This window comes from Ruditapes philippinarum, unplaced genomic scaffold, assembly GCF_026571515.1.
Source record: "Ruditapes philippinarum isolate M1 unplaced genomic scaffold, ASM2657151v2 ctg9374_1_1_1_1, whole genome shotgun sequence".
Classification (NCBI taxonomy): domain Eukaryota; kingdom Metazoa; phylum Mollusca; class Bivalvia; order Venerida; family Veneridae; genus Ruditapes; species Ruditapes philippinarum.
The window spans coordinates 8,420-19,970 of record NW_026857258.1 but is presented as its reverse complement, the minus strand read 5'-3'; the positions used below and the strand labels follow the sequence as shown (position 1 = coordinate 19,970).

Genomic DNA, 11,551 nt, shown 5'->3' with positions numbered 1-11,551 from the left:
TTCAGTAGCATTTTAGAAAAGAATGAAATATATCTGTTGCTATATATATTCTCTGGTTATTTCAACCGGGGCAGATAACCAGAGTATATATAAGACAGTTATAATATTTCTGCATTTATTATATGCAACTGAAGGGGTAAGTTTTCTCAGGGAAAAGGATTTTCTCACAGACGCTTGTGGGTCAGATCCTGCCAGCAACGTGATACGACCCTGTAAACACTCTCTCAAAACTATTTTAATATTTAAACACGAATGGGACATCTTTTAAAACGATAAAACTGGTTTTCAAACAATTTTTACATACATGAAAAAATACCGTATACCATCAGGTCTCAATAAGGTAAAGATTGCAGACTAAGGAAAGCCCAACACGACAAAACTGAAAATATTGCAGGTTCGGTTCAAGCAGAATTCAACATTTAACCACGTAATGTGTGGATGAGTTGTTTTATACTTGCTTGGCCTTTTAGAAAGTTACCTGGCCTTTTTAGATGCATTCCAGTGAAAAACTTAAAATGTTTTTTAAGTTTAAAATGATAATAATTGACAATTTTGAGAAATTGACTTTAAAAAAAAAAAACGATATACTATGCTCATCATTGCGGAAAAAACTATGATCACAGATATTTTTTGAAATCTATGTAATTCTTACCAAATATGAACAAATTGAATAAAAGATAAATAAATGATGTATTTGAAGCTGCGTTCAACTAATAGAGGTCAAGGAGAATTAGTTTTGTTTTAAAATACCAGTTTTTCTAACCTTATATTCATATTATAACCTCTTATAGTGTGACATCATACCTACTTGTGTTAAGTTAAACATGTTTATTTACGAAGTAACTGTGTATTTTCAAATACGAAATTGGAGCAAAGTATATCTTTCGTTAAAAAGGGGGACTTAACTTTTCATAAATAATTTTTAGGATTATCTAGCCTAAGGTTTGATAGTAAACATGCATATTAAGCGTGGAGTACATTTCTGTGATATAAACTGAGCAAATGATTCTATTCAATAAAGGTTAACCAGGGCTAGACACCTAATTTAAAAAGGGGGCATAACTTTGCAAAAAATATTTTAGAATTAACTGCCATTAGGTAATTGTATCCTTTCATGACAATTAACATGCTTACCAAGTTTGAAGTGAATATCTGTTAGAGTTCCTGATTGGGCCCTAACGTTTAGGTTAACACGCCGACGAGAGGGTTATGACAATAAGGTGGAGTTTAAACCCAGATTTTGTCCCTTAAAGCATTCAACAGAAAGAAAAATATAGCAATTATTTCCACAATATTATATTTTTTCATTATATTTCAAAACGGAAGTTTAATGTAAATCTCTGTGAATCAATATATTGCAGTGTATTAAATCATCAAGGTGGATAGGACTTATTTCCGAAGATATGTATTTTCTGAATATTCACACGAGGTACAGAATAAGACATCCAATCCTGTTTTCGATAAGCATTATAACAGTTTTTGAAAAAAATATCATAAAATACACACAGAAAAGGACGAAAGGAAAACACAACTTTTTGTAGAATATTTTATTTCAAAAATGGTAAAACATCACGAAATTCGTGTTTAAGTCATTATTTTATGTTTAAAAAGTTTTAAATCATTGTTTGTGTACTATTAAAAATACACTTGCTCATATATTTATCAATTTTCATTCATATTTGTATATTCATTCTTTAATTGTATGAAAAACTAATAATATAAACGTATTTTTGAATGATTCTTAAAGTAATGGCGTACTAAGAGTTAGAATGCAATTGTAGCAAAAATACATATAATTAAATGTAGCATAATAAATTTTGTAATTTTATTACATTAAGTGTTTGCCTTGTTCAAGAAATTATAAACGTTAAATCTTAAGATAACTAGAACTGTGTCAAAAGGACAAGGATGCCCCTACTGACAACATTTATATGGTATATAGTGAAAAAATCAACAAAGGGCCATAATTCTGTTAAATTTGGTCGCAGCAAAAATTCCTTCCTTTACTTTCATCCACACATTAAGGTTGTTCATCCCTGGAAGTTAAAGCAAAATCTGCCATCCGGTTTAAGAGGAGTTGCGTTCACAACATTTATTTATGGTATATAGTGAAAAAATCAACAAAGGGCCATAATTCTGTTAAATTTGGTCGCAGCAAATATTCTTTCTTTTACTACCATCTAGACATTAAGGTTGCTCATCCCTGGAAGTTTAAGCAAAATCTGCCATCCGGTTTAAAAGGAGTTGCATTCACAAAATTTCTACATAGTATATAGTGAAAAAATCAACAAAGGGCCATAATTCTGTTAAATTTGGTCGCAGCGAAAATTCCTTCCTATAATACTATCTACACATTAAGGTTGTTTATCCCTGGAAGTTTAAGCAAACTCTACCATTCGGTTTAAGAGGAGTTGCGTTCACAAGATTTCGGGACGTAAGGACAGACGTACAGACGGACGTACGTACATACGGACGGACGGACAAATGCAACTCTATATGCTCCCCACTTTGTGGGGACATAAAAATATCTAAAATATGTTCAGGTCACAAAAGCTTCATAAAGTGTTTCTCTTATATGAACAAAATCATATTTTATAACTAATGAAATATACGTATCCCTCTATTCTAATAAATCAAAAGCATGACATATGCTTAATAGTAGTCTATACTTAAATCGTGCAGATATAAAATGGACACAACTTCTTTTCGACGTTATCTGATACTTGAAAAAAAACAAAGAAATAATTTTAAAGATATTCATCGGTGAAATATTACAGCTTTGATTGATCTGAAATAGTATATGTTAGTGTTTGCTATAATTATATATACACAAATAGTGAAATGTTAAGAAATAGTCCAGATTACTGCATAATACAAAAATATTTATAAGTCTAGATAAGCCGCCATGTCTGTAAACCACAAGGATAAATCGTTTATTCTTTTAAATGATCCTATTATGTAACGCCCTTGAATCAAAGTACAGGTAAATCAAATTGAAAAGAAAAAGATCGTATTGCATTTTTGCCAATATACCAACTTTACGCATGATTTCAATATTATCAAACTGATAATGGCCAAAGGAATATATAGTGAAAATAATAAAATCAATTTGAATTAGGCAGTGCATAAATAACCCTAACGTTTTTTTAAATGTGTTCTATATAAACCTATTTAGAACACATAAAAGAAATATGTTTAAGATCACGCTTTTTAAGACTTATTTGAACAGTGTTTATCTTGTATGAAACGGACTACATTGTAAAGATTGTTGTTGAAAATGTAATTTCAATCTATACATCTGCTATTCCTTTTAGTACGAAACAGAACAAAATGGCAACTGCATCTTCAAATGCTAACACGTCAAAGGAATGGCTCATAGTGACCGCAATTGATATAGGGACAACATTCAGTGGATGGGCATATTCTACAGTAAATGACCCTGAGAAAATTTATGCGAATCAGACATGGTATGCTGGAGAAGGTACGCTAGCATCTCTGAAAACTTCATCATGTATTCTATTTACACCGGAAAAAGAGTTCAAAAAGTTTGGATATGATGCGGAAACAGAGTTTGTAAGACTTGCCGAGGAAAATAAACACCGCGAATGGTACTTCTTCGAGAGATTCAAAATGGCTTTAATTGATGATCGCGTAAGTTTTCAATACGTTTAGCTGATATGTTGATATTATTAATCATAAATGATCGTAATTAGAGCTTTTTATTTAGTAATATGTAAGTTATTGGTACTACATTTTAGTACTGTTCTGTGTCATTAAATAATAATTCAAGAAGATATTAAATTATAAACACAAATTACAAAGAGAGAAGGGGAGATAAAGAGAAAGCCGTTCATAAACGTAGACCCTTAAAGTAGTATCTAGCCATATAAGGCTTAGCCGCTGCTAGGGGGCGTGGACGGTAACTTGCACTTTCCAGTACCGTCCATGAATAGGCTCAATCAAACCGAGCCTGCAACATTTTCAATTTTGCCGTGTTGGGCTTTCTTTAGGGAGTCTGTATTTATCTATTTTGGAAATAAAGGTAAGGGAGGATTTACGGAGGTCAGCAAGTATTAGCATGATAAAGTTGTAAGGACACGACCAAAAACTCGGAGGGTCACTATTTCTTTAATTTCAATTAAATTAAGATTAGAAAGTAAAATGAATTAAGCATTAAAAGATATGTCAAAAGTAAGAAATCATTTCAGAGTGTACTTAAAAGTAAATAATTATAAATAAGGATGTTAATAAAACATGAGCAGTGTTTTTTATATCTATTACAACAGCGATATAATTCAACAGTGAAAGGTTAAATTAGTCCCCAAAGTGCTTTTTTGTTTTCATTTGTCACAGGTTATTACTCTGAAGTCTTCTTTCAATTTCTTAAAAATACCGTCACAAAACGGAATCATTTCAGATGCTTTTCTATACATAAAACCTGTTTTTATCCATTCTGAAAAAAACACACGAAGCCCTTCCTAACATAATAATGATAATGCTTTCTATATCTAGAAATAACCTTAAGGATTTAAATTTAAAGGTAACTATATGTATATAAACGTACACGTTTTACCTTTAGTAACTCTTTATTTGTAATTACAATTGCTAAGAAATGTAAAGTGCAATAAATATCTTAAAATCTAGATAAAGTGTGGCCCTCCCTTGGAAGCATTAATCACAACAAAACTACATGACAATTACAGTCTCAATTTGATTAAGTGACGCTAGGGATAATGTAAAAGTGAAACATCACGCACGCCCCCCTGGCATCGGTTTGAGCGGGCGCTTTATTTGCATCACCTAGAAACTACTGATATCAATGAACCCGAAGGGCCAGAAATTAACAACACAGTCTAAAGTGTTACTTCTTCTTGATGAGATTTAATATTCTCAGAGTTCTTCGGCAAATTTATTTAAGTTTCATTAAACGATCATTGACTTTATATCACACGTGAATTATTTTTTACACATTTTTTTGTTTTCAAATAAATAGGGAGTTTTAAGTATTTATCATAATATTCAGAATATCATTTATTTCTTTTACAGAATATAAATAGAAACACTCAAATAAAGGACATATCTGGAAAGAAAATGCCTGCACTGAACGTTTTTGCCAATGCAATCAAGTTTTTGAAAGACAACTTTTATGCAACATATCGGAAAAGAGTAACATTTTCAAAAGAAACTGACGTGACTTACGTTTTGACTGTCCCTTCTATTTGGAATGACATGGCTAAACGATTCATGCGTGAAGCAGCTTTTGAGGTATTATTTATTTCTTAGGTATTCTCTTCGTATATATAATACAGATACCCATATTGGGGAATGACACTTTTGACCCGGCAGAATGATTAAACATTCAAAGGGACATTCAACATTTCAAATGTCTCAGCTTGACGTTGTTGTGTATGTGTGTAATCATCTCAGACAAGTAGTTTAAATCAGCAACTATGAGTGAGGCCGTTATTGACCCAAAGGGCTAAATAAATGCACATTATGTCTCAGAAACAAATAATTTTATTTTCCCTACTTTAGAAAGGCAAACGAGCATTAGAAAAATGTAAACAAAGTTGTTTTTTGACTTCCATACAAAAAGTCACTGTAACTCGGTTTGAGTTTGTACATGAGGAATAGTGAAAAAGTGCAACATTCTCCACAACCGCTAGCAACGGCTTAATGTACATGTACTTAATTTTCAAAACTTAAAAGTGCATGGAGTAAATGATCCCGAAGGACCAGTTTAAGTTTGAACTTTCGCAGAATAGAATATATCTAACTAAGAAGATGTTTATTCATTTTTCTAACACTTGTTGAGTTATGCTTTGGACGGTAGTAAAGAATAGATGTAAACAACCAAGAGCAATAACACACCAATAAAATTTAAAGTTGATACCTCTATTATGTTTTGAAGTGTGTTTGTTAAACACCGCAAAATTGCAAAATCTGATTTGTGCAACTATGAGTTTTAAATCTAATATCCCAAATGTATGTAGAGCTATATAAAAATTATAATCACAAGAACCGGTTGATGCTCCCCGAGAAGGTTTTGAACACAGGAAAGTATAAAAAAATGAACAAAGTGCAAAAACTCCAAAACTAGGCAATGCAGAGTTATGGTTTTTTTAACTGCACTTCTTTTCAATGAGATCTATCTATCTAAGATGTTTCGTGATGATATCACTTATAGTTTCAGAGTTATGTCCCGGGTAAAATTCAAAGTGTACAAATGAACAAAGGGCAATAACTCCAAAATAAGACAAGGCTGTGTTAAGGTTTTTTAGCATTGCAGTTCTATTTAATGAGATCTATTGATATCTCTAATAGATTTAGAGTTATGTCCTGGACAAAAGTCAAAAAGTAAAATTAAAGAAAGTGCCATAAACAGGCAAGATAGAGTTATGGTTCTTTAACAATGCACTTCTACTCAATGAGATCTATCTACCTACAAAGTTTCATGTTGATATCTCTTATACATGTACTTTTAGAGTTATGTCCCAGACTAAGTTCAAAGTGTAAAAATAAACAAAGAGGAATAATTAAAAAATAATAGGCACGGTAGTGTTACGGTTCTTGTGCTCTGCACCCCTACTCAATGAGATCTATCTTTCTGCAAAGTTTCATGTTGATAACTCTTATACTTTTAGAGTTATGTCCCGGACAAAGTTCAAAGTATAAAAAGTAAACAAAGGGCAATAATTCAAAAATTAGGCAAGGCAGAGTTACAGTTCTTGTGCACTGCACACCTACTTAATAAGATCAATCTTCCTACAAAATCTCATGTTGATACCTCTTACAGTTTTAGAGTTATGTCCCGGACAAAGTTCAAAGTGTAAAAATAAACAAAAGGGCAATAATTCAAAGAATTGGCAAGGTAGAATTAAGGTTCTTGCGCATTGCACACCTACTCAATGAGATCTATCTACCTAAACAGTTTCATGTTAACACCTTTTATACTTTTATATATGTCCCGGACAAAGTTCAAAGTGTAAAAATAAACAAAGGGCAATAATTCAAAGAGTTGGCAAGGTAGAGTTAAGGTTCTTGCGCATTGCACACCTACTCAATGAGATCTATCTACCTTTACAGTTTCATGTTGATACCTTTTATACTTTTAGTTATGTCCCGGACAAAGTTAAAAAAGTGTAAAAATAAACAAAGGGCAATAATTCAAAAATTAGGCAAGGCAGAATTACGGTTCTTGTGCACTGCACACCTATTCAATGAGATCTATCTACCTACAAAGTTTCATATTGATACCTGATAAAAGTTATGTCCCGGACAAGAAAAACGGACGGACGGACGTGCGGACGGACAAAGTGGCGACTATATGCTCACCCTTCGCGGAGCATAAAAAAGGTAAAGAAACAACCAGTCTGATTAAAATAAGTTCTAAATAAATGCATCGCTTTTAGATATGACTGTGACGAGAAAGGTTACCGTAGTTATTTTCAGTGACTTTGCACACTTCACTCAGCCATTCTTCGGCGAGCTTTCATAATTTTGAAAGTGATGCGTTCTCTAATTTTAACCCTGGGAAAACTTATATTTAGGTGGTAATTTTCAGGATTTCGAGAACAAACATGGCGTTGTTGGCCGACAGATAAAACTGAAAAAACAATCTTGCCCATTTAAAATCGACTATTATTTCATTTCTAACAAAAATCAACAATTTGTTAAACTTCCACGGAAATCGGTATTTTGATACTTCTTCTAATGCATATCTGTAAAAACCGGTTAAATGGCTGGGAAAAAAGCTTTCTCGGGAAATCCGAAGAAAGAAGGCGAAACATATGCGGTCGTGATCCGATCTACATGAAAGAAATAGGTAGATCTGAACTTCAGTCAGATTGAGAAGCAAACATCCTTTTAACTCAATATTTGTATCATTTTGATCGTAATTGCTATTATTTAAGTTATAACACTTAATTCAATTCTTTATTTCACTGTAGGCTGGAATTCCAAACAACCAATTAATCATAGCACTTGAGTCTGAAGCAGCGGCAATTTGGTGTCAGAGAATACCAACAGAGCTTCCACATAGAGACTTGGCAATTTCTACTGTTGGAACATGTAACATAATCGTTGATTTAGGAGGTAATAACAAAACGTATCTTTATAATTATGTGAATCTTTTTTCAGTACCAGTTTTAGCGGCGTAAGTGATGTTGCACTTTTTCATTATCCCTAATTTCAATCTGAATCGAATCCAGTCTGCAATGTTCATGTAATTGTGTTGATATTATTGCTTTGTTTTCAATATTTTACAAGAAAAATAGTTATGTATCAAGAATAAAAAATCTGTAAGACCTACATTTCTGATTATTTTTGAAAACAGTTTTATTTATTTGATATTCAAAAGATAATGAAACATATTAATATTTTTAGGTGGAACAGCGGATATAACAGTTCATAAACAGCCATCAAATGATACTCTTGTAGAAATACATAAACCAACTGGAGGGCCATGGGGCGGGGTAGAAGTAGACAAAAAATTCATTGAATTGATGAAAAGTTTCTTTGGTTCATCTCATTGGAAAGATTTCGAAGAAAACGAGTTAGAAGATTTGTTGTCCGTGAAAAGAGACTTTGAAACACAAAAAAGAATTATCAAGTTAGACACTTGCAATAATATTGTCATTAAAATCCCAAGAAGTCTTGAAGACAACTACGAACCAAAAAGCGATACTTCTGAGAACTTGTTCGGTAACAAAATTGTACTGAATAGAGGCAAGTTACGAATTGATGTATCACTTTTGAAGAAATGTTTTGCAGATCCGGTAGATAAGGTCATTGGCAATGTGAAGAAAATTTTATCAAAGAAATCTACGAGAAACGTCAGCAGAATAATACTGGTAGGTGGTTTTTCTGAAAGCCTTTACGTACAAGGTATCTTCGAGGCACATTTTGCAGACAAATCAATTTTCATCCCTCCGGAATGTGGTCTTGCTGTATTGAAAGGAGCTGTTCTTTTCGGGCAAAATCCATCGATAGTTACTGCGCGAATCGCACGTTTTACATACGGTCTTGAAATTGCTGTTCCATTTGATCCTAAAATACACCCATCGGACAAACGAAGGAATTCACATGCTGGACCAGTTTGCATCGATTCATTTTGGAAGGCAGTTGAGAAAGGAGAAGTGATAAAGGATGGACATGAAGTGTCAAGAGTGGGGAAGGCAGCATTTAATAATCAATGTCGAGGTGAATTGAAAATTTTTAAATCGAAAAGTCGTAACCCAATGTTCACTACAGATCATAGTTGTGAATGTATTGGAAGTTTTGTAATTCCGATGAATCGTAGATTGAAAGCTGAGGACAGCAATGTGTCTGAAGTTTTCATATTTGGTAGCACAGAATTAAGAGTAAGGGCAAATCAAAGAACTTTTAGGGATACACACGAAATATACATTCACATGTAACTGTTCATATAACACCATGACGGTATGACTCATGGTTATACATGTTTATTAAGTACTAGGCCAATAGTCGAACAGTTGAATAGGTCAAGCAAATTCACATATTTTATACATGTAAGTTATTTGTGACTTATTGTGGACGGGAGGGTTAGTGTCTGTCCGCCTTCTGTACAACTGGTAACCGAGAATCAACCTCGTCAGCGTATGTTTGCACTAAAGTCCGGTCATTTCTAAATATGGGATATTTTATAGGTTTGGCCGGGGATTGAGCTCACGAATTGTACGTTAACGTTTAACGTCGTGCTATCTAATAAAAAATATGATAATCAAGAACAACAAGGAAAGGCGGCATTCAAGGAACGCAACCCCCACCCGACCCAGTAACAAGAGCCAGTGGCAAGGAGCCCAGGAGGACCCCAAACAGAAACAGGACAGGGCACAAGCAGAGCATGGGCAGGCTAACCACTAAAATCATGCATAAGAATAAATAATTAGTAACTGACAGTGTGCTAATGTATTTTCATATCCGTGTTAGAGAATTTGTCTGTTCATCTGTTACATTATGACGGTTATAATTGAATTGTCTTTCAAAATTTCACTAAGAATCTTTCTGTTATATTTGTGTGATCTTCAAAAACCGTTTCCCTCCTCGAACAGTAATTGAGCCTTTATACGAAGATAACATCTGAGGCAGGAAACACGTCGTTTATTTTTTATCATTGTTTGAAGTTGAACATTTAAACTCATAGTATAACTGTTTAAAATTGTATCTTTATTATTTTTTATCATTATTTGTTTGTCTGACTTGATATCAGCATATTGGTAGTTAATGGATATTTTATCATATATTCCAAAAAAATCTACATTTGTATATACAATGTTATATATTCTTTTTGTGGTATCTTAAGTGGTAGGCTTTATCGAGTTACCATTGTATTTCATCAACTGATATTTACTTAGTAATGTTCAGTCTTTGTGATGATATTACTGGTATTCTATACACTGTGCATATTATAAAGCTAAAATGCAAACATGTGAATACATAAATACATTCTTCTATAAGAAGACTAATGCTGATATCGTAAGTACGAATGTATTAAAATGCATTACGCGTTTTATAAGTAAACGTAATGTATAATGAGTGTGTACTAGTATATTATTTAACTGGGTTGTCATTAACATGATTATTGTTTTTAACTTTTCATTATATTTTGAAAACTTTCAATAAAGCAAATTGTTTTATCTTGATATACAGAAGTAGGATCAAATGCAATAACGCAATAATTGTATAAATCTTGATCATTAGTATTTCCTCGAATTCGATAAATTTTGGGGAAAAGTAGATTATCATAAGAGGTAATCAGAGATGAGATGCTTTCTTTAAATTTTTCTTTTAATATTCATTTTAATATTGTGAAATTCGGAAAATAGGAATGCGAGGTTGTTGTTTGATATAAAACTTCGCACAAATACACATAAATTTTTAACACATTTTCTATGTAATATAACTTTCGTTCTTTATATATATATTAGTGTAAAATAACGGCAGTATTCTTTTCTTGAAACATCAATGCTGGAATAAAATAAAAACATGACTAGAGGAGGGATGCTGAGGGTGATGAAATAAGTAGAATCTTTAAATGACCATAATCTTAGTTTAACTTAGTTTAACTTAATTAAATGATTGCCCATCTTAACCATACGATCGATCTTTCCATAGTATCATCCTATTTATACAATTTATAAGAATCCTTAGTATTAGATGATACTCTTGCTGTTATCAAAATTTGAATTATTTAATCTTCTTTTTCATAATCAAGACTTGTCTTAAAACGATATGGATGTAAAATACAACTAAATATTTGAAATGTCGCAATAGCATTTTTATTCTTTAGCAGTGTGTATTGTTATGAAGTAAATAAAGATTTATAAGTTTCGTGACTAAAATAGTGTTATGATTGCTTTTCTCCGAAAAGGTAACAATTAATTTTCCGAAAATAAATTAATAACTAATTTTAGTTCAGTCTATCAAAATGGGTTATTTGATATATTTATATATCCTTTTGTGCCTAGCTTATAAAAATGTTCATATAAATGGTTTCGTCATTTCTCATACAATTTTCTTTTTGAAACTT

At 32.3% G+C, this 11,551-nt stretch overlaps 1 protein-coding gene across 1 annotated transcript; it reads left to right on the top strand.

The window, feature by feature from the left end:
- Positions 1-3,085: 3,085 nt before the first annotated feature.
- Positions 3,086-11,338, top strand: LOC132749209 (heat shock 70 kDa protein 12B-like). Its single transcript, XM_060738926.1, has 4 exons — positions 3,086-3,651; positions 5,047-5,265; positions 7,950-8,094; positions 8,386-11,338. The coding sequence occupies exons 1-4, from the start codon at positions 3,331-3,333 to the stop codon at positions 9,417-9,419; spliced, it is 1,719 nt and encodes a 572-aa protein (XP_060594909.1). The 5' UTR covers positions 3,086-3,330; the 3' UTR covers positions 9,420-11,338.
- Positions 11,339-11,551: the final 213 nt, after the last annotated feature.